This window comes from Callospermophilus lateralis, chromosome 4 (genome assembly GCF_048772815.1).
Source record: "Callospermophilus lateralis isolate mCalLat2 chromosome 4, mCalLat2.hap1, whole genome shotgun sequence".
NCBI classification, from domain to species: domain Eukaryota; kingdom Metazoa; phylum Chordata; class Mammalia; order Rodentia; family Sciuridae; genus Callospermophilus; species Callospermophilus lateralis.
This window is the reverse complement of record NC_135308.1, coordinates 138,182,714-138,208,915: the sequence shown is the minus strand read 5'-3', so window position 1 is coordinate 138,208,915 and position 26,202 is coordinate 138,182,714. Positions and strand designations below refer to the sequence as shown.

Here is a 26,202-nt window from a genome sequence, read left to right as displayed (position 1 = left end):
GTTCTATACTTAACTGTCTTCCCCTCTCTGCTCTTAATCAAATTTCTTGTTTTCTAATACTGAATACCTTCCTTTATGCCCTCTCATTTTTATAAACGTGATTTCATCTTGGTTTGCAGTACAGTTTCTTCTGTGCTCTTATTTTGGGTAGAATTCCTTACACTGATTATGGTTTAACTAGTGAAGTTAATTGAAACTTTGTTTCTAGTATAGTGGTTTATATTTTAGGAAGCAGTGATTACATACCATTTTGACAACATGGTAGAAGCAATGGATAAGCTCTAGAACTTTTGACATTAAGAATTTTTTGTGAATTGTTGGTAGTCTGCATTAAACAAAATATGCATTATTTTTTCCTCTTCTTTGTTTAGAAATCTTTTGCTCTTGTACTTCCTGGTATTATGAATTTAATATTTGCTAAAATTTGTACAGCCTATTGTTTGTAATATTTATATATAAACGCTTAATCATTTTGCAGTGTTCTTTTAAAGACTGTAAAGCAAAACATAAGCATCAGATTAGTATTTGCAGTTACTGAAAGTATAAATAAAAATGGCAACAGCTTTTATAGGTATATTATTTCCAAAGGAATTTTCATGATTTTAGTCTAGTAGGAATATGTCACTCAGAAGGCTATTGAATATTTTGTCACCGAAACATGATCAGAAATGAGCACCTACCAGAAGTTTGTCTGCACATTTGATCTAGACAGCAAGCATTCTTTTGTTAGAATAATCTGTTTATACTCTAGGAAATATGGATTTTGATTAGTAAGGCTGAAGTCATTTGCCTGTGCCTTTAGTTCTTTCATTTATTAATTCATTCATTGGCCCTTTCATCAGACCTAGGATGTTGATTAATCATCATATATTTTATATACCCTCTTTAAAAAAGTAAAAGTATTGGCTGTTACTGTGAGACAATTATACTTATATAATTAAATCACATTCCAATTTCAGATATTTTAATAAAATGTAAGAATATGTAACTCTTAGAATTGCCAAAATGTGGGTTGAGAGTATAGCTCAGAGGTACAGTACTTGCCTAGCATGTGTCATGCCCTAAGTTTAATCCCTAGTACCACCCCCCATCAAAAAAAAATTGCTGAAATATAGTATTATCAGGTACCTGCTAAGTGTGTAAAGCCTGGAGGAACAACCCAGGAGATTTCTTAAGAACAATAACAACTATAATTATGGATAGCACTTATGATAGGTAGTACTTTTTGTATCAGGTTGCTTATTAACATTTACAAGTATTAATTCGTTTTATCCGTCTAATACCTTTACCCTATTTTCAAACTAAAGAGCACAAAAAAGGTTAAATACCTTACAAGTCTCACTCTGGTTATAGTCATATTTTTTAATACAATGGCCATGCTTTTAACCACTGTATTTGGTTATAAAAGTTTAGCTCACATAGCTTGTGAACAAATTTAGATACTATAAAAGAGGCACATGTGTTCTCATCTAATAAGTTTTTATGGAAAAAACGAAATTTTTTGGAATTACATGGTTAAAAAAAAATGGATTATGGTTCTGTGTGTTAGTCAGCTTTCTATTCCCTGTGACAAAATACTGAAATAATCAACTTTAAAAGGAGGGAAGGTTTATTTTGACAATTTTGGAAGCTTTGGTCTATGGTTGGTTGGCCTATTGCTTCCAGCCTATGGTGAGACTACATCTTTGGCAGGAATACAGGGCAAAGGAAACTGTCTCCTGGTGGATGGAAAGCAGAGAGAGAAAAAGAGAGAGGAGAAGCCAGAGTCCCATTATTCTTTTCAAGGGCATGCACTTTAGGACCTAACTTCCTTCCACAAGGTCCCACAGCCTAAAGATTCCACCATTCTTAAATAGAGCCACAAGATGGGAGCACACCTTCAACACATGGGTCTTTGGAGACAGTCAAGATCCAAACAACAGCATTCTCTGTGGCAATCTAGTCTAAAAGCATGCCCCCACCTTATCAGTCAATTACATATTTGTGCTTCCTTTTTGTCACACCATTACTTGTTCTCTAAAAGAGTAGTTCTTGAACTTGTTCTAAGAAGACTGCATGGGTACTGACCAAAAGGAATTATTTTGAACCAGATGTGAGTTTACATTTAAAACTTCTTAGCAGTTCTGATAACCATCATTAAAGGAACTGGAACTGTAAAATTAGCTGGAATTGAGATTTGTAACTTTGTATTTTTAGCTCTTTCTTTTTGAGCGAGCATCTGTTTCATAGTCTTTAGAATCTAAGAATGTACTTTTATATCAAAATAACCTGCTTGGAACATCCTAACTGCATAAAGTTACCTTAACAATTTTTGGTTTTGTATCTTGGTTATTTTGCTACAATTGACTTTTTTATTCATATTGTAAATCATACTTCTTGATTCTTTTTTATAAAAGCTTTTGGTATCTTTTTTATTTTAATATGTTCCTATGTTGTCTATGTTATATTTTTTATTGAATAGTAGGTAGTCTTTCTCTGGTAATAGAATTTCAGGAATGCAGGCCTCTATACCTAGTACCTTATTTTTCAGTAGTATTACGTTGAGCAAAACATAAAAATAAATACATAAAAATTAAAGGTGGTACCAGTTGGTATTCTGTAAGAGGCATGGCTTTATGGACTTATAAAGGGCAAGAAGTTAAGTGAGATCTTAAGATTTTTGGTGGTTGCTACAATTAGGTAGAAGAGGAAAAAAGCAAAGCAAATAAGAAAGGAGACAGATAAACTAAAGAGGTGTGGTAGGAAGCAAAGTGAGGTCAACAACATTTTTCCCTGATTGCCCAAAGTTTCCGTGATGTTTCAGATGATAGTTTATATTTGCACTTGCCAAAATAAAGCTGTTTTAATGGTGTCCTTTGACCATGTCTTCATGGTATAATAGAATAAAACTAACAAACATGGAAGTATATTTTAGCTCTTTAAGGAAATCAGCCCTTTACCTATGGTAAATCATTATTAGCTTATAAGCTACTATAAGAATTCTCTTATGCCCCCCATGTATATGCTTGGTTAGCACAGGCATTGAGCAAGTATTTTCATGGCCATGTGTGTGTCAGCCATCTATGTTTTTATATTTGTATAGAGTCATCCTTGAAATTTTTATATTGATGATCATGCATGACCTTGTCCTAGAAATTTAGTGCTACTATATAATGGATAATCATATGTTTATTGTAATACTTGCTCAGGTCGCCTCTAGTTTTCATTGCTTATGAATGTTATGAAGATATTTTGTAAGCCTGCTTCTAACTCTATAGCATATAAATTGCTTTTAAAAGTCATAGTTGAAAATATTGAAGTAGCACGGCCTTTTCTATGTTGTTATTGTTGTTTAAGCTTATTTTTACTTTTCAGGTCACAGTAGACATACTTCCTATTAAAAAATTCTTTTGTCTTCCCAGTGTCATACATTCAGTTTTCTTTCTTCCTGTCTGGCCAATCTCATCTAGCCAGTTTTTTACTTTGCTTTACTTTAAACATTGATTATCCTAAGGTTTCCATCTGTCTGTATATCCTCCTCTTCATCTGTGCCTCTTGTGGTGATGACATCCATGCCTGTCACTACACAAGCCATCTGGGTGCTGGTGATTCCCACTTGAGCAGCTCATCCAGGATCGCCCTCAAGCTTTGGTCCTGAAAATCTGATTCCTAACTGCTAGCTTTCTCTTAACCCAAGGTGTCTACTTGTGCATGTCCATGCTACTCCATTTGAGGTCACCATTCTCTCTTGTGTTAATTGAGGTAACATCATGATTGGTGCTTCTTCCCATCTTCTTTTACACTATCACTTTCCTGCTTAAAGACAGCAGTAGTTTTGCTTTTCCTTCTGATTGAAGTTTAGACTTAGTTAGGCTTACAAATCTTGGGATCTAATCCCTAGTTACTTTTCTAATCTCATCTCCTTTTCCCAACTCTGCACCTCAGTGTTTAGGACATAGCAAAATTTTCAGTTATCTTAAATACTATTATGTCATGTGTGCATTTGCTTCTGGACTGTTGATTTCTCTACCTAAAATACTTTACCTCCACCTAAAACACTACTGTCTATGAAGAATAAAATACTTTATTCTTTAATAAAAATATAGTCCTTAATGTGACTATTTCTTAAGAATTCTTAAGAGCTTAAGTTTGATATCTTGGCATTCTGTAATCTACCCCAGCCCCATAAATTTGTATCCCAGCCCTCTGTATGTATGCCTTCTATATATTCACCATTCCCACCATAATACTTAATACATGGGGTTGTGTTTAACTGGGTGCTTATCAGTCTTCCCTACCAAACTCTAAGTTCCTGGAGGGGGAAGTACCAGGGAAGGCATCCTTCAGTCTCACTTCTCTTTGGATGCTTAGTGCCTTTCACAGTTCCAAGCACATAGTAGGCTGTTGGAATTGGATGTGTAAATTTGACTTTAGAGAAGGGATCACCTTCTCTTTTGACATTGAAAATGTACATAAACACACATTTTCACGTCCTTTCTTGGTCTGTGTGTTTTGATCTGGCCCTCACAGAAGTCCAGTTGGCTACTATCTCCACCCAAGATCACATACATACATACATACCTGTACACACATACATATACACATAAGGCACAACTTCAAGTACAGAATTTGATAGAACTGTAGTTTGTGCTGTATGTTAGCCATGGTTTTTATTTAAACCCATCTTGACAACATTCCAGTAAATTGCCCTATTTCCGTTTCCTAAATTAGTCTAAGCAATTAAAAAAGCCACATTTACTTGTAAAACATCATGGTTTTGATATAATTTGCATTTTATTCCATAAAAATGTCATTTTCTGTTCAACTATAAAGAAAGTACTGTTGAGCCACTGTGTACTCATAAAATGAATGTAAGCTATTTTTCTCTACAGTAGACCTAAAAAAGCATGTAATTCTGATGCTGCTTTTGATGAGTTGTGGTTATATATTCTCTTTGTAAAGTTAACTGGACCATTAGGAGATCAATCCCATGCATGACCTTGGCCTCATTGCCACTCCACTGAAGGCAACTGAGCCCCTAGAAAAAGGCAGAAGATATTTCATTATTTTTACTCATCAATTACTCTTAAATATTAGACTGTATTTGCTTTTGTGCTGCTGTGAATGCTTTGCTTTGGAGTCTTCCCATGATTGACTCCTCAATATTTACACTCAAGTGAAATGCTAGCTCCTCAGAAAGGCTAGTGTAGTCCACTAAGAGAAGTCTAGTGGCCCTTTTGTTGTCTCCATTTTACCTGTTTGCATCTCTAATTATTTTAATTGTATATCTTTTTTTTTCTCCTTTCCATGTAATATGTATTTACTGAATGTGGAATTTGTCTTGTTCACACTGTTTCCTCAGTAATAGAACAGTCTCTAAAAGTAGTAAATTTTCAGTAAATATCTGTTGGGTGGCAGACTATTGTTATAAAATTCTTAACTTTATTATTTAGATTAGTAAACTTATTATTAGAAATTAATTTCCCTCAAAATAGAGTTGACATCCATTCCATGCAATAAATTTGTAACATGTCTTCCTCCTTAATAACAGTTTACCCTCTAATTTATGACATATCTTTGGTACTTCAAAACAGTTGCAAGTTACACCAACAAGTATAACAAATATTAATACTCTCCTCACCACCAAGGGGGTCAAGTGGCTTAAACAAGATTTCCATAAATAAACTGTCCTTGGGTCTTCTAAACCAGATAGTTTTATTGGTGTAGAGTCCAACGTATGTGCTGCTGTTATTTTAGAAGATTCACAATAATTCTTAAAACAAGCTGCTTGGGCTGGGGATATAGCTCAGTTGGTAGAGTGCTTGCCTCACATTCACAAAGGCCCTGGGTTCAATCCCCAGCACCAAAAAAAACTAAAACAAGTTGCTTTTTTTTTTTTTTTTAAACATCCCCAAGTCCCAAAAGCTATCTTTAGCTCTATAACTATTCTTTTCAACATTAACCTAAAATCTTAGCTTCTGTTATAAACAGTAAAAGTTAAGATTTGACTATTTTTTTTGTTATATTGGTGATATTTAAAATAACATTATATATTCGGTTAATGGTAAAGTCTATTATAGTGTGAGTTAAAGTAATATGATTAATACCTTCAAACACATTTCTTGGGGGTAGGGGAGTGGAGACCAATCCAGGGAGGGTTAAGCAGCCCTTTTTGTTTCATTTTCTTAGGGCACTAAAACATGAGACAAGGCAAAGCTACCCATTATTCCCACTATGTGATACTATCCTTATTACTGTAGTTCTTCACTGCCTTTACTTTCATTGACTCCATCTCTGTTCTTCTGTGGAAGGTTTTGGTTAATGATTTCTGTCATCAGAAATGTAAAATGCTTTTCAAACTGCTCGGTATAGACCACATTGCAGTTGCCAGTGAGAACATTCTCTGGAATCTTTTTTGGTACCTTCAAGAAAGTAAATGATTACATTTACTTTCCTAAAGTACACATTACAAAGTAAGCAATTTGGAAAGTGAAAATTGTTGAATCCATGTGTCATTTATTCCAACAGTCTCTTCAACCTGCCTGCCTCAGCATTGAGATTAGTAGTTAAAAGAGTTAAAAACAACAAGAGTCTTTCAGTAATCTACTGTTCTCCTGTCTTCCTTCTTTGATGTTTTTCCTGGAATAGACTCTTACAAAAAAACAAGTTGAAGTTAGGACTAATATGGTAAATTAAAAGTAGTGTTATTCTTGTATCTCTGACCCTTTCCTTGACATTCTTAAATAGCCTAAGGGAAAATTTGATTGGTCACTGCTGTCTGTGTTGTTATGCTCCAGAACAAGTATGTGTGTGTATTTTGCATTAGATAATTTGATATATTGGGGTTTGGCAGGATCAACAGGGTTAAATTAGAGGGGTGTGCTTGATGGGATGAAGGAAAGACAAAAGTGTTGTCCAGTCAGCTCTCAGTCTCCTCCATTGCTAATTCTGCATTCCAAGAAATAAAAATCATGTCCCACCGTGTGCCTTTTCTCTTAGAGTGACAATAGATACAGTCAGTCAATAGCACTACCTGTTTCTTAAAAGAAAGGTCATTCTAAGTTTTCCAGTATTGTGACTTGGAAATTGTTTATCAGTCAGTATGACAGACATTTTAGTAGAAAAGCTTTTAGAGGTTGTGATAAGTTAACTTTCCATCAGTTGTCAGTGAGGAGGGAATACTACAGACTCCTCACTGATTAGGTATCCAAGGTTCAATAACTAAATCAAATTTGCAGATATCTTTCTGCATGTAAACTTCCCTCATTTCCAGAGAGAAAGCATCTTAAGTAAATGTCAGGGAAAAGTTTAGCCCAACATAAAAACCATCAAACTATAATCAGTTCTGGTCTGTATCAGTCTATAAGATGGCTTAAGATAGTATAATAAAAAGTAAACAATTTGGAAAATGAAAATTGTTGAATCCACTCGTTGTCGTCCTAAAATGTTTCTTTAAAGCAGTACACATGTTTTTCAGTAATTTAAGTTTTGTATACTTTGGTCTAAAGCACAATAAATATTTTTATAGCATCTTATGAATTATAATTTAAACTGTAATGAATTAATGTTTAGAATAAAATAGGTATTTTCACATGTAAGTAATAAAAGTGTTCATTGAAATTTGTTTCCTTTTATTAGGCTTAAGTGGAAACCCTGCAGATTTAGAAAGAAGAGAAGCAGTGTTTGGAAAGAACTTTATACCTCCTAAAAAGCCAAAAACCTTTCTTCAATTAGTATGGGAAGCATTACAAGATGTCACTTTAATTATATTAGAAATCGCAGCCATAGTATCTTTGGGCCTTTCTTTTTATCAACCTCCAGAAGGAGATAATGCACGTAAGTAAATGTGGGTAGGGGATATGTGTGATTCCAGTTTACTTCCATTCATTTACTTAATATATAACCGTAGCCAGCCAACATTTATTAACTGTGTTATGTGCTAAGCCCTGTTCTGAATACTTTAAAAGTGGGTTATATTATTTCAGATAATTTTCACAATAACCCCAAGAGTTAGCGTCACCTGCATTTTACAGCAAGGCACAGAGGTTATTACATGTGAACATTTCACATGTATGACATTGTACTATCAGGGTTTTTAAGATTTTTAGGATATTATTCTATTATGAAATAATTCCAGATTTTTATTTTTGAATATTTTGAAACTATTGTTATGAAAGCAAAATTCTATTCCCAAATCCATTACTTTTCAAGTTCTTAAAAATATTTTGTTATATCCGTGTTAACGTATGTTGTTACATACATACCTTGTTTGCCATTATATAAATGTTTATTTTACAGATTGAACTTTCCTTATCTGAAATGCTTGGATCTGGAAATTTTGAATTTCAGACTTTTTTGGATTTTAGACTATTCATTGATACACATTAGATACCTTGGGTAAGGGACTCAGGACTAAACAAATTTATTTGCATTTCATATGTACCTTTTATTCATAGCCCAATAGTGATTTTATATAATATTTTAATAATTTTCTGCATGAAACAAAGTTTCTTGATGAACAGTTTCCCACCTGTGGCACCATGTAATTGCTTAAAAGGTTTCAGATTTTAGATTTTGGAATTACCAGTGTTAGAATTATGAAATGTATCCTGACCAATGGAGGAAATACACTGAAGAATGGGTGGATCTGCTTTAACTTGTCATTACAAATTATTTTGTTTGCTCCTGTCTTTTTATACCTTTCATTTATCTTTTAAATTTCTTCTTTATATATCACAAGATGGATTTCACCAAATATTTTTGTTTGGGGAGTTTCATTCTTAGTACTTTCAAGCTATGGAGAGTTTAATAAATATTTGGTAATTCTAAAAGTTGGCTTATGTAATCACGTGTCATTCCTTTGAAGGTGTGCCTAGTGCTGATGCAAAAATTTATTTTTCTAAAAAAAAAAAAAATCATCCAAGCACATAATAAGCCCTTAACAAAGGTCATCCATCAGTATTAGTTACGACTGGAGTGCAGGAGCTAGCTAAAATGTTGCTCAGACTCAAGCAAGGAAGATCTAATCTTCATGTTATCCAGGAAGAAACTGAGGCTCAAAAATCTTAACTAGAATATATATAATCCATTCTTTTTTTGCTACCTTGATTCCTACCTGTCTTAAATCATCAATAAATGCTTATAAGTTTAAATTCATGAAAGGGAAATAAATGTGAATTGTGCCTGATTGTTAAAACCCTGGAATGCTTAGCCACTGAGCCACATTCCCAGCTCTTTTTTAGTTTATATATATATATTTTATTTTTGAGACAGGGTCTCATTAAGTTGCTTAGGGCCTCACTAAATTGCTTAGGCTGACTTTGAACCTAGAATCTTCCTACATCTGCCTCCTAGGCCACCGGGATTACAGGCATGTGCCACTGTACCTGGCTAAAACATATTTTTTTCTTTTTGGAGAAAGTTGGTTACATAATAAGCTTGTCTATCAGAGATCCATGTAAAGCAGCACTGTTGACATTTTGTGCCAGAAAATTTTTTGTTGCCATGTTCATTGTACCACCTTCTAGTTGAGGAAACAAAAAATGTGTCCACATTTTATTAGGTGTTCTATAGAGGGCAAAATTGCCTCTGGTTGAAAACCACTGATGTAGATGAGATTTAGGCAATGCTCTCTTGTCATTATTGAGCCAAATTATTTTTCTAACTTCATTTATTCTTATTAAATAAAGTTTACATATTTTGCTGTTAAAAAAGTTAGGAGAAGAGATGGTTCAAATGAAGTAATATTCATGGAAAAAATCCCACTTTCCAGAGATTTATGATATACTATTTTTTAAAAATATTTCCTTCCAGATTTTAAAAGATGGGTTTTATGTCTGTGTGTGCTCATATATGTGACTATGCATGCATAGATAGATGTGGGAGATGTATAGATGTCTGTTGATCTGAAAAGTGAAGTCATACCAGGTTTAGCAATGTAGAGTTGAATTTTTCAGTTTTCCATGTACCAACTGTCACTGTAGAATATTAGCAATTTGTATTTTAGAGCTGAGTGAGTTGGCAAATTTTCAAGAATATCTTTACTTTCAAATTTTGTTCAAAAGACTAAAAGAAAACTATAGAAAATGATTTTCAGTGGAGTGGAATTCATTACACAACAAGGTCTAGGGCAAATCTTTCTGGAATTCAAACTACTTCATTTATAGGATGTACTTGATGGGTCCTTCCCATATCTGTTACCAATGCTGGTATCAGAATCCATCTTGGAAGATAATCTAGAATTGTCAGTGTCATAAAGCCATTTCAAAGCTCAGAATACACTGGAAGTTTTTACTAAAACATAAAGATATTTTTGCTGCATTCCATGTTGAAAAGTTAGTGTTTGCATTTTATTTTTTTAATATTTGTAAGAACACTGCATATATCTGCTTTTCCAATTATGTTTTAACACTAAGCAGCAATAACTTGCTTAAAGAAAGGGCATATTTGTAAATCCCCAGTCATAGAACTCTAAATTATCAAAATTTCTTGCTAATGGTTGGCATGAAAATGTGCCCACACCATGTACAAACCTGTGATTGCTTATGTTTGCATACCAGGGCACGTTTGGACTCATGGTATTGAGGACTATAAAGAGCTTTTTATTATGTGATTTATTAATAGGTATATAGTGCTAAATAGAGAAATCTTAAAATGCTAATGTGTTCTCACAGGGTGGGGGCTTGGTAGCCATATAAGGTGATAGACATGTTAATTCACTCATTATGGTAATCACTTCAAAATGTAGATATGTATCAAAAGTGACATTGTGTACCTTAAAATATATGAATTTTTGTCACTCATACCTCAGTAAAGCTGAAAAAAAAATTATCAGTGCATTTTAAAATAAGCCTATTATAGTTAGTATAGATGAGTAGCATTTTGATAGAAACTAACTATCCTCGTCACCTCCCTAAGTAATGAAATTTTTAAGGAAATAGTGAGAAAGGTGGTGGTGTTTTCCACTTCTGTGTCTGTATTTAATGTCTGGCTTAATTGAGAGCTGGGTTCTTCTATCTCCTTCTGAATTTAATGTGTCACATTATCTCATATAATGTTATCTTTGGAAAATTCTATTACACGTCAGTGAAAGATAAGGCAAATAATGTTTTAGTGTTACAAAGAGTGAAGATGAAAATTAGGTTGTGCATATCAATATATACACAGGGAAACACTTTGGTAAAATAGAGTTTTGTTATTGTATTTGTACTTTAACTGAAAACATTAAAATACTTTTTTATGTGGCTGTAAACTAGTACTTTTGTAACTTTGAACATGGTGTTATTTTCTTTTTTTCTACAGCTTCTCTAAAAATTTGTAATAGTCAGCAACAGGAAAAGGATTCAATTTCTAGAAATATTTTGCTACTATTTCACTATCATTATGATCTTATCTGTATAATATAGAGGAGTGCCATATATGAAATGAAGTGTGTCATTAATTTGTTTCAAATTCTTTTTTGAACTATTCATTCATTTAGTGATAAATATGCATGTGAGTTTTAAAACTGAAAATTATGTAATTGTCATATATTTTCTTCTTCTTAGCCTCTGTTACATTGATCTTTAAAACTTTTTTGGTTAATTACTCTTATTAGTAAAAAGTTTGAGCACATGCCTCTATATTACTTATAAGTTTATGTACAACTATCTTTGTAATGTATTTTAAGCATATTCAAAAGTAGAAAATGAATAAAAAGGTTTAATTTTTTTAATAGCTGTAAAAAATTGTTAAGCCTAATTTGATCTAAGTTTGATTTACTTCTTAACTTGCTTTTATCTTTCATAGCTTAAAAGAAACATATATTTATTTACCCAATTTGAAAAGTGTACTCACTTACTTAATCATGATGCTCATTCTCAGTTCATCTATCAATTACATGAAATTTTTTGTTGAAGCATGACAGATTCCATCTTCTGATGTCAGTTGGTTCTTGCACATTATTATAAAATATTGTTTTTTGTGTTTTTAATAAACTATATAAAACCCACTTATTGCTTCACTTGGATAATATTTTAGCTGTGTTTTCAGGTTGATGAAAGTATTCAGTGTGGCATTTCCATGTTCATCTGTTCTCAAATCCAGACTTGCTCTAATTCAGATTGTTACTGTTAATCTCCTATCCTTTTGGTATGGAAAGGATGAAGAAGAGTTGTCCTTAAGCTTCCTATGTTTAAAAGAAATGTAAACAATAATTCTTTTAATTTGTTATTGTATACAGTGACATATGATTCTTCCTTAAGCTTGAAAATAATTAAAACATAAGTTACAGTATTTGAGTTGACCATCCAGCTCTGTAGAAAAGTTGCTTTATACCATTAATGACTGAATCCTACTGATAGTTCTCAGGATACTTTTTGTGGATATTCATCTCTCTCTTCCATTTCATCTCCTGTTGATCTTATAATTATGTTGCCTTCTTCTTAAAACTGTCCCACTTGCGTCTCCCAAGATTAATCTTCAGTTAGTATCCTCGCACCCAGGATCTCTTCTTCAGTCTGCACACAGTTCTAGAACATGCTCATTCATTGCTAGTGTCACTTATTTACTTATTCTTCTGTATCATTTTTCCTCTGCTTTGTTTGTCCAACCAGTGACTTTCAGCATTTCAGTTCAGTGGAAAATAACATTTACATAGCAACCCAGAAGAATATATCCCGTCAGGTGATATATATAAACAGCCAGAGTAAAGCTTCAAGAAATAATACTTAAAACTCTTCCTACATCATCCTTATTTTTTTCTGTTTCATTTTTCAAAGTATTGCTTGTGGGCCACTGAATTGATTTTAAACTCACAAGTACATTATAGCAGAAAGCCCAAAAACTATCATTCCATTTTTCTTCACTGTTTTGACCCCCACGGTTTTGGGGTTTTATAGGTTTCCATCCCCATTCTTTTCTGAACTCTTTTTCTGACATACAGCAATTGTACTGACTTCAGTCTGTCATTGAAATCCTCTTCCCTTGAGTCTATGTGGCTGGTTCCCTGTTAACATTTGACTCCTATCCCAAATGTCACAGACACCTCACAGGGGCTTCCTTAGTTCATACAGCCTCTATTAACCCTCCTCATTTCATAGCACATCAGCATGTTTTATTTTCTTTGTGGCACTACAGATCTCTGAAGTTAATTGTTCGTTTCTTCATTATTTGAATTTGTTATATACCATCTCTACCTACTGGTCTGCATGTGAAATCCATGAGCTCATATGTTTTATTTACTTCTCTATCTCGATCTTCTAAGATAATGTCTGGCACCTAGTAGGTTCTTGTACAGTTGAATAAGAAGTAGCACTTTGCACTTTTTTTTTTTTAACAAATTGAAGGTTTGCGGCAACCCTATGTCCACCAAGTTACTTGGGTATTGGCATGTACTCACTAATGTCTCTGTTCACATTCTTCTGGGTCCCATTTGGTAATTCTCACAGTATTTTAAACTTTTTCATCATCTTATATCTATTGTGGTGATATGTTATCAGCGATCTTTGATATTACTATTGTGCTTGTTTGGGGGTACAACAAACCACAGCCATGTAGGACAAGTGAACTTAGCTGAAAAATGTTGGGTTCTGATTACACCAGTGGACCATGCCCCCATTTTTCTTTCCTTCAGGCCTTCTTATTCTCTGAGGCAATAATACTGAAATAAAACCAACTAATTCTTCTACAATGTCATATAAATATCAGGTGAAAGAGTAGCATGTCTCCAATTTCCAGTCAAAATCTAGAATTGACTAAGCTTACTGAGGAAGGCATTTGAAAACAAAGATAGACTGAAAACTAGTTCTTTTTTGCCAAACAGCCAAGTTGTAAATGCAAAGGAAAAGCTCTCAGGACAACTTAAAAGTGCTACTTCAGTGAACATACATTGATAAGAAAGTGAAATAGTCCATTGCTAATAGGGAGAAAATATATAAGTGGTCTAGATAGACGATCACAACATTTCTGTAAGCCAACGTCTAATCTAGAGTAGGGTGCTAATTGATTTCAATTCCATGAAGGCTTAAAGAAGTAAGGAAACTGCAGAAGATAAATTTGAAGACAGCAGCAGTGGGTTCGTGAGGTTTAAGTAAAGAACTCTTTTGGGGGAACATGTAAGTGCAAGGTGAAGCAGTAATTGCTGATATAAGCTGCAACAATTTGTCTAGAAGATGTAGCTATAATGATTGATGAAGGTGGTTACACTAGACTACAGATTTTCAGTGTATGTGAAACAGCCTTATCTTAGAAAAAGATGCCATCTAGGACTTCCATAACTAGATAAAAGTCAATACCTGGCTACAAAGTACAGGCTCACTTTCTGTTATTGACTGATGCAGCTTGTGACTTGAAGTTGAAGCTAATGCTTATTTGCCCATTTCAAAAATCCTTAAGAATTATACTAAATCTTTGCCTAAATGGCAGAACATCTGTTTATAAAATGATTCTTGAATATCTGAGACCACAGTGGAGACTCACTGCTGGGGGGTGGGGCGGGGATTCTTCAAAATATCATTACTAACTAACCATAATCTGGGCACCTAAGAGCTCTGATCAAGATGTACAACAAAATTAATGTTGTTTTAACATCTGCTAACATAACAGATGTAATTGTTGATTATTCTACAACCCATGATCAATGATTAATTTTTACCTTCGAATCTTATTTACAAAATACATTTAGTAAGGCTATCGCCACCGTAGATAATGATCCCTTTGGAACTGGATCAAGTAAATAGGTGACTTATTTCCTGAAGATTTTCAATTTATGTAGAGACCATTGAAGACTTTGATGATTCATTGGAAGAACTCAAAATATCAGAATTAATATAGGTTGGAAGTGGATTCTATCATGAATGTTGTTGAGGGGATCACAGCTTCAGTGGAGAAAATAACTGCAGATGTGGTGGAAACTGAAGGAGACCTAGCATTTGATATGGGCCCTGAAAATGTGACTGGATTGTTGCACTTTTGTGACAAAACTTGAATGGACCAGGAGTTTCTTGTAGATGAGCAAAGAAAGTGATTTCTTGAGATGGAATATACTTCTGATGAAGATGCTCTAAACACTGTTGAAATGATAAGGGATTTAGGATATTATGTAGACTTAATTGATAAAGCAGGAGTAGGATTTGAAAGGATTGACTCCAATTTTGAAAGATCTGTAGGCAAGATACACTTTAACATCATCAAGTGCTGAAGAGAAGTCTTTCATGAATTGATGTGGCAAATCTCATCATTGCCTTATTTTTAAGAAAGCTCAACTACTGCTTCATCCTTCATCAACCACCCCCTGATCATTCAGTAACCATAAACATCAAGGCAAGACCCTCTACCAACTCAACGTTATGACTTGCTGAGGGCTCAGATGATTGTTACCATTTTTTGACAGTATTTTTAATTAAGTATTCTTTTTTTAGACACTACTGTTGCATACTTAATAGTCTTCAGTTCAGTATAGACATATATGCACTGGGAAACCAAAAAAAATTGTGTGACTCACATTTTTGCAATGTTCATTTTATTGCAGTGGTCTAGAATTGAAACTGACACCTGTGATTTGATCTTCAGCGTGTTTTCTTCTAGTACCCTGGACCATCTCCCTATCCTACTGTTGAAAATCTCAGAGACAGGGAACTTGAATTTGACACAGTAAACATTCTTGAATTTGTAGATACTTGGAGTTCACAGGGTGTCTAAAACTATAAGTAGAATTGATGAAATAAAAAATTAATACATGAAAACATTGTTTAGACATATATATAATCATCTATTCAAAATCTTTTTTTTTTTTTTTTTTTTGATAAGCATTTTCTTTCTTCCCATTAGTTTGTGGAGAAGTTTCTGTTGGGGAGGAAGAAGGTGAAGGTGAAACTGGTTGGATTGAAGGAGCTGCAATCCTCTTGTCAGTGGTGTGTGTGGTATTAGTTACAGCTTTCAATGACTGGAGTAAGGAGAAACAGTTCAGAGGTTTGCAGAGTCGAATTGAACAAGAACAGAAGTTCACCGTCATCAGGGGTGGGCAGGTCATTCAAATACCTGTGGCTGACATTACTGTTGGAGATATTGCTCAAGTGAAATATGGTAAGTATGAAGGAGTAACACATATGACTCTAAATGTAAAATTTATTATAATCTTGTTTCTAGTTCAACATGTCACTACTTTTTGTTTTAGGCGATCTTCTTCCAGCTGATGGCATACTTATTCAAGGCAATGATCTTAAAATTGATGAAAGCTCCTTGACTGGTGAATCTGATCATGTTAAGAAGTCTTTAGATAAGGATCCCTTACTTCTATCAGGTATGAAATTTTTTAATAAATTTTGATCTTTTCTCTCCCCCACAGTTATGTTCCATTGTTAGCAGTTTCTTTCACTGAAGAGTCCATGATGTGAAGAGGAATCAGTATTTTATACTAGCTTACCCTTAAAATTCTTAGACTTTTTTTTTTTTTTTTTTTTTTTTTGGGTAAAATGACAGAGACATTACAGGTCTGTATCCAGAGCTATATTTTACAAATGAGGTATCTGAGTCCATAAACAAGAGATTTGAAAGCTAGTTAATGTTAATATCTAATGATAAAACTAAAATATAATGATATTTATTGAATTGGTTTTGTTCTGTTATCACCTTTATTCTTAAGGCTTGTTGAAGTATAAAATTAAAGAAGGTTTAAAGCAAATTAATGAAAACTCTGTGATGGTGTACTAAGAACAGGTGTTTTGTTTACCTAATCTAACTCATTCCTTTAACTGGTGAAGAATGAGTCTGAAATGTAAACCATTTATCCAAGATTTGTATGACTAGCTAACAGTAAATACAGGAGTAGCATTCATATATTCCAGTCAGGAATTTGTACGTTTAAGACTTGGAGAAAAGAAGGATTTGTTTAGGTAAGGGTACCATTTGAGAGGGAGAGGTGGAGGCCGTAGCCTAAGTGTGATAACTTGAACTGAAGTTAGTTGGAAATGAAATGGCAAGGATGATGCAAAAAAAAAAAAAAATCACAAGCTGGGGCTGGGGGTGTGGCTCAAGCAGTGGCACGCTCACCTGGCATGCGTGAAGCCCGGGTTTGATCCTCAGCACCACATACAAACAAGGATGTTGTGTCTGCCGAAAACTAAATAAATATTAAAAAATTTTCTCTCTCTCTCTCTCTCTCTAAAAAAAAAAAAAAAACACAAGCTGCCTTCTGACATGCAGAATGAGAAGCTGAAGTATCAGAAATGGATGCTAATTTGTTAAGTTGGATTGCTAAGATACTTATTCTTAATTGTCCAGTATTCTCTAAAGAATTTAAGAAACTGTCACAAATATATTTATTAGAGTTTGGGAGAAGCCAATTGTTGCCTGTTTGTCTTCTACTGTACTATCAAATGTTAGTGGAATGCTAACATTTTATGTATTGTCAGAAGATTTCTGCTGATTTAACTATCTAATAACTTGGGAACTGTAAATTTTAATCCTTTTCTGTGAGTTTTATATTTTAATTAGTTGAACATGATTTTACTAAAACTGAAGTCAAACCTATGATATCTGCAAGGGTAAGTTAAGTTAGAAACAAAACTTCAGAGCAGAACCTAAGTTTACTGCCTTTTTAATATTTGTGAATGTGTGATGAAAAATACTTATTATAAGGTGCTGGGCTGTAGCTCAGTGGCAGAGTGCTTGCCTAGCATGTGTGAGGCACTGGGTTCGATCCTTAGCACCACATAAAAATAAACAAATAAAATAAAGGCATGCTGTCCATCTACAACTACAAAAAAAAATTTTAAACACTTATAAAAATAATTATGGTAATTACATGTATATATGCTGAAGAACCTTACTATAAAAAATCAGAGTAATTGCAGAAATATACACCATTTACAAAAAAAAAAAAAAAACCTGAGACCTATATATCTTTAGCATTCTATGCCAATTAGGGTACTCATCCTGTTTGATTTTTTTATTTGTAGTGGTATACTTGTAATTCATACCAAATAGAAAAATTTTGATATGTAATATATTTAATACATATTCATTTTACTGACTCTTTGCATACTTCTGAAAAACTATAGTTAATATTAATCATATAAAATCTATAACCTTGCCAAAGGGAAAGGAAGGTGTCTAATCATACCTTACCACCACAGGCTGACTGGGCCATGTTATTTGGCAAACTGAGATAGTCTCCTGTTGCCTTGTGCTATATATATTTCATGGACTTTTATGTACATCTTGCTTATTTACATAGTGCTTAGCTGTTCAGGTTGATTTCCTTTAACTGAACTTTGGTCCTTTTCTATTTTAACAAGAGATGACTGGTGAGCTTAATGTAGACTCAGGTTCCTAACACAAGTATATCAGAAAAACTATAAATTTTCCATGTTTAAGAAAAGACTGAAATAACTTTGTAGAGTCCTTTATCACAGTATGGGTGGGAAAGTTTTTCTGCATTTATTTCCCTATTCTAAAAATGTACTAAAAAACATGACATGCATTTATTTTTAAATTTACTCTCATGATGCCATCTCTCATTGCTGTTCTTGGCTTCTTAAATTTAGATTTTTTAAAAGCAGTATTTAGTCAGTGGTGGGATATGACCTGAACAAAAATTGTTTACTTTGTCTGAGCACATTAACTGCCAACATCTAATCAGACTGTAAGGAGGAACAGAGCATAAAAACTGAAATCTTCAAAGCCAGAATTTTTAAAAGAAACCAATTGTCCTTTATACATGACATTATTATCTTGAATTTCATTTCTTGTTCTTTTGCATTTTCACTGGCAAAGTAAAATATAGATTTTTAGTAGATTTTTGAAAGCAAGAAAACTTTAGTTTTTATATTTTCAACATTCATATTAGACAAGCTAAATATACATCTTTATGTGCTAGGAATTAAATACATACACTTTATGAGTAAATACCCTGTGAACACTGGTTTGGTATATAAGATGATGTAGATGCTGCAGACCCTGCCCTCCAGAAGGATTTGAACTGATAAAATGCAAATAAGCAATAAGTGTAAATAAGATTTATTGAATGTAAACAGAGAGAGAAAGTGAATTTTTGAAGCCTGTTTAAAATTGGTAAAAAGATTAAAATAGTCAGGCATGTGGTATATACCTATAATCCCAGTGACTTCATGATTCTGAGTCAGGAAGATCACAAATTCAAGGCCAACCTCAACAACTTAAAAGAGACTCTGTCTGAAAATCAAATTAAAAGGACTGGGGGTGTGGATCAGTGGCAGAGGGCCTCTGGGTTCAATCCCTAGTACAGATCAAAAAAAAAAAAAAAGGATTAGAATAGTAAAATGGGAAGTCTTTTAATGAGTAAGGAATGACGCAGAAATAGGCATGTACAAGTTGGAAAACTATAAATAATGCATCATTGTTATAAAAGGAAGAAAACCTTTGTCCTTTGACAGAGCTGGATTGGATCTTTGCCTTACCACCTGATAATTATATAACCATGGGCAAGTTTCTAGAAAATAAGAATAATAATGCTTTTCTGACTATAAGAGTGGTGGGAGGGGCATAATCTGAATTCAGTTTTCCTATCTCTGCTCCCTTGCTTTCTGTAATGGAATTTTATGTTAGAATGGTGGGTGAGAAAGTTTGAAGGTTGGATATTCTCAAATTATTGAACTTAATTGAGTAAGAAATGTAGTGTCATAAAGTTTTGAGGCATGAGCATATGATGAAATCAGATTGTAAGAATATAAAAACACATTTCAGGATGAGCTGGAAAGTCAGAGAGATTAGCTAGGGGGCTATTTTTGCAATCTAGGCAGTCTGAACTGAGCCTCTAGGGGTAGATAAAGATTATAGGGTTGGGTGTGAGAAATTCGACATTCATTGCAGTGGAATTCTTTTTGGAAATAAGCACATTTCTTTATAAACAATGTATTTCTCAAAGTATTCCTCACACTTTATGTTGTTATTAATAATAATAAGCATTCATTGAACCCTTGACATATATAGGCTTGCTTGAGAAATATAGATCTTATTATATGTCTGTGAAGTGTTAAGTATTTTTATTTGTATTTTATGGATGAGGAATTGAGATATTATAATTTGCCTGTATCACGTGTTGATAGAGTGAGCTTTAAAATCAAATGATTCTTTAGGTTAAAATCTTATGCACAAGAATTTAGATTTATTTAATGTCTTAATCGGTTTGTTTTATTAATATTGATATTAAGGATATTAAGGATAAGTATTACTAAAGCTTCAATTTGATGGTAGGAGAGAAATGTATTATAAGTTTTACAAAGTTTTTTGTTGTTATAGGTACTCATGTGATGGAAGGCTCTGGAAGAATGGTAGTTACTGCTGTAGGTGTCAATTCTCAAACTGGAATTATCTTTACCTTACTTGGAGCTGGAGGTGAAGAGGAAGAGAAGAAAGATGAGAAGAAAAAGGAAAAGAAAAGTAAGAATAGCAATTTGTTCTTAAATTACTATTTAGAAATACAACAGCAGGATCATAAGAACTTCTATAGAAATAGACTTCTTTCGTGAGATTCTGATATGGAAAATTCTACAGAAATTTAATTACCTAATATTATACTTCCAAGTACTAGTATTAAAGGAGAGAATTTTTCTTTTAAACTTAATAGTCCATTCAGAGACCTTTCATGGCTAAAGATAAAACTCAAAGGAAAAAATAATCCATCCAAATATTAAACATTGCCTGCTAGGCAGGCAGTCTTCTACTGAGCTATGCCTCCAGCTCCTTGCAGCAGTGTTGAATATCTGGGTGGATTTTTTTTTTTTTTCCTTTGAGAGGTTTATCTTTAGCCATGAAATCCTTATTTCAAACAAAAATGTATTTGGAAAGTTTTGCAAGTGAGGGAGGCAAGCCTCTAGATTTCTCTTACTCTGTTCCTCAAGCCCTCAGTGAACCTCCATATGTTTCTGAAGACTGAGTGTAGTATAGTTTGAAAATCAGTGGTGATGGTGATTAAGTGCTTTGCATGCTCCCTCTCTTAGATGCTCACAGCCATGTGAGGTAAAGACGGTTGTTATTTTTACTAATGAGACTTATAGAGATTGTGTAAACTTGTTCCAGGTCAGAGCATGAATAAGAGACAGATCCAGCTTTCTCCATTCTGCTCCATATTAATATACAAGAGTTAAAAGTCACTGGATCCTATTTAAAAAAAAAAAAATGTTTACATCATTACTTTATTCTTATTGATTCCACAGTATCTTTTCTAATGAGTACCCTTTTTTCCCTAAGATTCCTAGGAATTACTGTCTGCCTCTTTGGTTTTTTCTTTCCCCCTTCATAAAACAGGACATTTTTCCTTCTGTGGACTTATAACTCCTCTCCCATTCTCTTGACTACTTTGACGACTAACTCAAAAACAGTCCAGTGTGAACTGTCTCAGTTTCCTCAGCAGCCAGGATGTGGCTGGCTGGTCTCTCCAGACTTAAACTCATTGAAAGTAGCTAGGTATCCTCTTACTATCTCTTCATCTGTCCTGAGCTTCTGTTCCTTCCTGACCATATTTGTTCCATGTTTTCCAGTTTGAAGATAGTTCTGTTTGATAGAGAACGTGAAAGAAAATAGGTTGAATGCTTCTACCTTATCATTTTAAGATATTGCCTGCTTCAAACAAAAAACTCATCCCCTTCATGATTACTTTTACTTCAGATAGCTCATTTTTCTGTGTTTTCTAAATCCAAGGTAGTTTGGGGAATCACCTTCACTGTAAGTCTGACTTATTCTGTACATTCATATTCTGGTTTTGCTATATTTCCTCTCCTGTCTTGTATCCATGCCTTTTTTGTTTTCATTCCTACCAAAGCTCTCCTATGTGCCTGTTGTCTTTTTATAACATTCCTCCCTCCCTCTTAATTCCAGCCCTTTTCTGCTTTCTTAATGTTATTCCTGTATTTAGTTTGAAAATCTCTTGTACCATATTTGGGTTTATTATAGCTGATAAAAGACTGAAGCCTTATGAAAAAAATCAAACAATTATAGATGCCCTAAATTATTTTGGACTATTCCCCTATGGTAAAACCTAGGGAGTGATTTATACAGCAGGTCATTGTAAACTAAATGTTTTCTAATCTGTGACACACACACATACCCCATTGTGTAACAGTTCTGTTATAGAAATGTGAACTACCTTTGCATAATTTAGCAGGGCTGTATTCATTTCTTTTGGAAAGCTTTAATTCCCATTTTGTTCCTACAGATAAGAAACAAGATGGAGCTATTGAGAATCGCAACAAAGGTAAATTCAAGAAGATAAAAGTACAGTCGGCTTGTTTTCATTATATCCAGAAATAGCTCTACTGTGTACTATATCCATCCAAAATTAGGATACATGTGGCAGGGAACATCAACAATGTTTATAACTTGGATTAACCTCTCTTCCTGCTAGTGCCTTAGTCATGTTGTCTCTATGATGCTAAGAAGATTTTAATTATGATTTGTGGTAGTAAGCTCATGTAGGTAACTTTCTACATAAGCATTTCAAATATTTTAACATACCTGAAATCTTGTTTCTTTTATAGCTGGTGGCATATGTGCATAAGAAACAATGTATAATGTGAATATTAATATATGCTTATTTCTCCATATGTGTGGTCATAATGTTCTGTTAATCTGAGAAGCATTTATAGACTTTGGATGTTATACAAAAACATTAATACAGGAAAACAAATTATTTAGTATTCCTTTAGTTCTTAGCCTAAGGACCCTGTGATCATTTTCATCCCCATCACATAGTGTGACATTCTCAAATCTGATATAGTTTCATACCCTAATGTCACTGTTCTTTGTATGTGAGCACATAAACACAGACATAGCTGAATGTTTTTACCTCTTCTGTTTTCTAAGAATCTGATTTTTTAAATAAATTGCTTCAAAATATTAATAGTAATAGGTGCCTTTAAGATGTAGTGAAATTATGTTGCTTGCAAATGTAGCTAAAGCCCAGGATGGTGCAGCCATGGAAATGCAGCCTTTAAAGAGTGAAGAAGGTGGAGATGGTGATGAAAAAGACAAAAAGAAAGCAAATTTGCCAAAAAAGGAAAAATCTGTTTTACAAGGGAAACTTACAAAACTGGCTGTCCAGATTGGGAAAGCAGGTAAGATGTATAGAAGAAAATGGTTTTGTTTTAAAATGCGCTTTTCTGCTCAGAAAGTATCGGTTGATGCAGATAAGGCTGAAAATTGTTGCTTTGTGAGTGTAAGGGAAATTAAAAATAGTTTTTTATTTTTAGCCACAATGTACCAGGCCCTTTGAGTTACTATAGATACTCAGAATAGCATTGCAGCTTAGGCTGTTATCCTTGTTTTACATAAAGGGAATCGTCCTTCATCATTTAGCTTGTAAGTGATCAGGTTAGAATCTGTGTCTAAATTTGCCCAGTTTATAAGCCATACACTCATCTCTAAATTTCTCCAAATTTTGAGGGGTAGTGTGGTAGTAGAGAGAGAGCTTTCTATGAAGTTGTTCAACAGATTATCTAACTATAAAAAGAAATTTTATCACACACTTTGTTCATACTTTTATGGGCTACCTATGAAAAATTTGTGTTTCTTTAAACATTATAATTTAGCCAAGCCCAATAGAATTTTTGTAGTGAGGCAGAAGATAACTGACTTTCTTCACTAGAAAAACATCATTAATAGAACCCCTCTTTAAGAAAAAAAGCAGAGCTTTTAAAAGATAGAGCATGCCCCAGCATTATCACCTTTTTAAAGAATACTATATGGACAAATCCTCATACTCATTATTAAAATCACTTAAATTGCATCACTCTATTGCTTCCAGGAGAATGTTGGGTAAAGTTTTTTCTTCTTTTTTTTTTTTTTTAATTTATTTTTTAGGTGTAGATGGACACAACACAATGCCTTTATTTTATTTTTTTTATGTGGTGCTGAGGATCCAACCCGGATCCCACCCGTGCTAGGCGAGCACTCTACTGCTGAGCCACAATCCCAGCCCAAGTTTTTTCTTCTATCCTCAATAAGCTTATTATCTAGTAAAAAATACTTGTTTTTATAATATGTAGCTAAATCATAATACTGACTCCTTTAGTGTTTTTCCAAGTCAGTGAAGCATCAAGAATAACCAAAAATAAATTGAGAAATAATAATTCAGATTGTGTGTGTGTATATATATACACATTTACATACATGTTTGTTTCAACAATAGTGTTGTATGTTTACTTCCAAGTTTCCCAGTTGATCAGATTCTTACTGGCTTCTGTTTCAGTGTTAGACAAATTGCCTCTTGAATTTGTAAAGCTCCAGCTTATGCTAAGCATCTAGTATTTTCTTGTCATTAACTATTATTTTGTCTCAGCCTTAGTAGAAGGCAAAGGATACAGTTAAGTCTAAGGATTGTAAATACATTTTTCCCAGTCCTCCTAGAGTCAGGGCTATACCTGGAAGCAGAAATTAAATCTGACAATGTTAAGTGATGAGTTAGGTGCAAAAAGGAGGTAACAGTTTTTCAGAAATGAAAATAAATAATATTGAGTCAGTTATTTCTTTACAGTAGCTAATATATAACTGGCAGTGGTAGTGTCTGGAATATTTAAATAATTGCATATTTCTCTTTTTTTTTTTTTTTTTTTTTTGTATCCTGAAAGGTTTGTTGATGTCTGCCATCACAGTTATCATTCTAGTATTATATTTTGTAATTGATACCTTCTGGGTTCAGAAGAGACCTTGGCTTGCTGAATGCACACCGATTTACATACAATATTTTGTGAAGTTCTTCATTATTGGGGTTACGGTTTTAGTGGTTGCAGTGCCAGAAGGTCTTCCACTTGCAGTCACTATCTCACTGGCTTATTCAGTCAAGGTTAGTACAAAATAGTTAGTTGATGTATTATGTTTAAAACTTCAGCTGGTTTGGAAAATGCACATCCAGTTTCTCTTTTCTGGTTCTGAAAATGGAGGATCTCTGTAAGTGTACATTGTTTTCTTTAGAAATGCAGTCACTGATTGTACCTGCCCTTAGCTGAATATCTCTTTTCATAGAGACCTTACACATGTGGAGGGCATCCTTGATACAATATTAAGCACAACTCTGCTAGGCCAAGTTCTAACCTAAATTTCATTATGTTATAATTATGGTCATGTCACATCACCTCCTCTTTCCTACCTGTAAAATTAAGGTAAGGATGTTTGTTGTTCTCCTGTGGCACAAAAGCAAAGAAGGTTCAGTAAGGTTCAACTTTTTGAGGCCTTCTTTCTTCCACTCATCCATTCCCATAATTGCCCCACAATCTGGTCTTCATATTTGTAGGCAGATTGATGTTTCCCAAAAATAATTCAGATTTTATCATTTCCTTATGTAAAACCATAGGACTCTTTACTGTGGTCAATATGGCCCTTGCTGACTTAGTGCTCATATGTTCAGCTCTCCCTCTGGCCCAGCCTTTCTGCTGGCTTTCAAACATTTCAACTGTGATCTGATTTTACAGGTTTAAAAAAAAAAAAAAGAAAAAAGAATGCTGCTCTCATAGATTTTGAAATATTAATTAGCAGTTCCCCTTAAATAACATTGCTAACAGTGAGAAATATAAAGTAATTAGTCATAGTTTCTGCTCTAGCACTCTTGTCTTCAACTATTCCAAAGGGTTTTACAGTAGATAGGCCTGACAAGATAAGAATGTTTTTTGCTTAATTTTTTTTGAGTTTATTTTCAAAGTGATGCTAAAATACAACATAATCATTTATTTGTCCTTTTAAAAATATTTTTAAATAATTAGAAATAATTGAAGTAAATACAAGTTTTAGGCACATTGATTACTCATTGTCAATACTATAATTAGTTCATTTTGAGTAGTCATTAATGACATTAATTTTTCAATTGATGAGAAAGATATAAACAGATTGATTTGTATTCGTTGAATAGAAAGTGAATGAGAGCATTTTTAAGTGATGTTTTTAAGCCTTTGTTAAGTGTTTAGCCCTGATGTTACCAATTACTATTCTTTTTACTACATTATAATCTTCATGGATCTTCTTTTAGTGTTTTGCAAAATTAAACACTTTAATCTTTAAATGTGCAGTTCTCAAGTAATTGGGAAGAACACATTTCTCTTCCCCATATTTCTTCACCGAACTGATTTTCTGTAGCATTTTGCATGTTGATAGTCAACAAGGGAGGAAAAACAACTTTGTAAAAGAACTCTGTTTAGTTTTTAACCCATTCTACATGTGTTGAAAGCTAATCATAAAGTATATTTAAATGCCCTTTGAAGTAGTCATGAAAACTTTTGG

General features: G+C 33.6%; 1 protein-coding gene across 5 annotated transcripts in view; it reads left to right on the top strand.

Moving 5' to 3' along the window:
* The window catches only part of Atp2b1 (ATPase plasma membrane Ca2+ transporting 1), a 106,638-nt gene that overhangs the window by 49,278 nt on the left and 31,158 nt on the right, over positions 1-26,202 (top strand). For all 5 annotated transcript variants that reach the window (XM_076854932.1, XM_076854930.1, XM_076854928.1 and 2 more), the window contains exons 3-9: positions 7,618-7,815; positions 15,787-16,041; positions 16,133-16,258; positions 20,236-20,376; positions 22,151-22,189; positions 22,887-23,048; positions 24,561-24,775. In XM_076854932.1, coding sequence (XP_076711047.1) covers positions 7,618-7,815; positions 15,787-16,041; positions 16,133-16,258; positions 20,236-20,376; positions 22,151-22,189; positions 22,887-23,048; positions 24,561-24,775 — 1,136 coding nt within the window. The remainder of the gene's footprint in view (positions 1-7,617; positions 7,816-15,786; positions 16,042-16,132; positions 16,259-20,235; positions 20,377-22,150; positions 22,190-22,886; positions 23,049-24,560; positions 24,776-26,202) is intronic.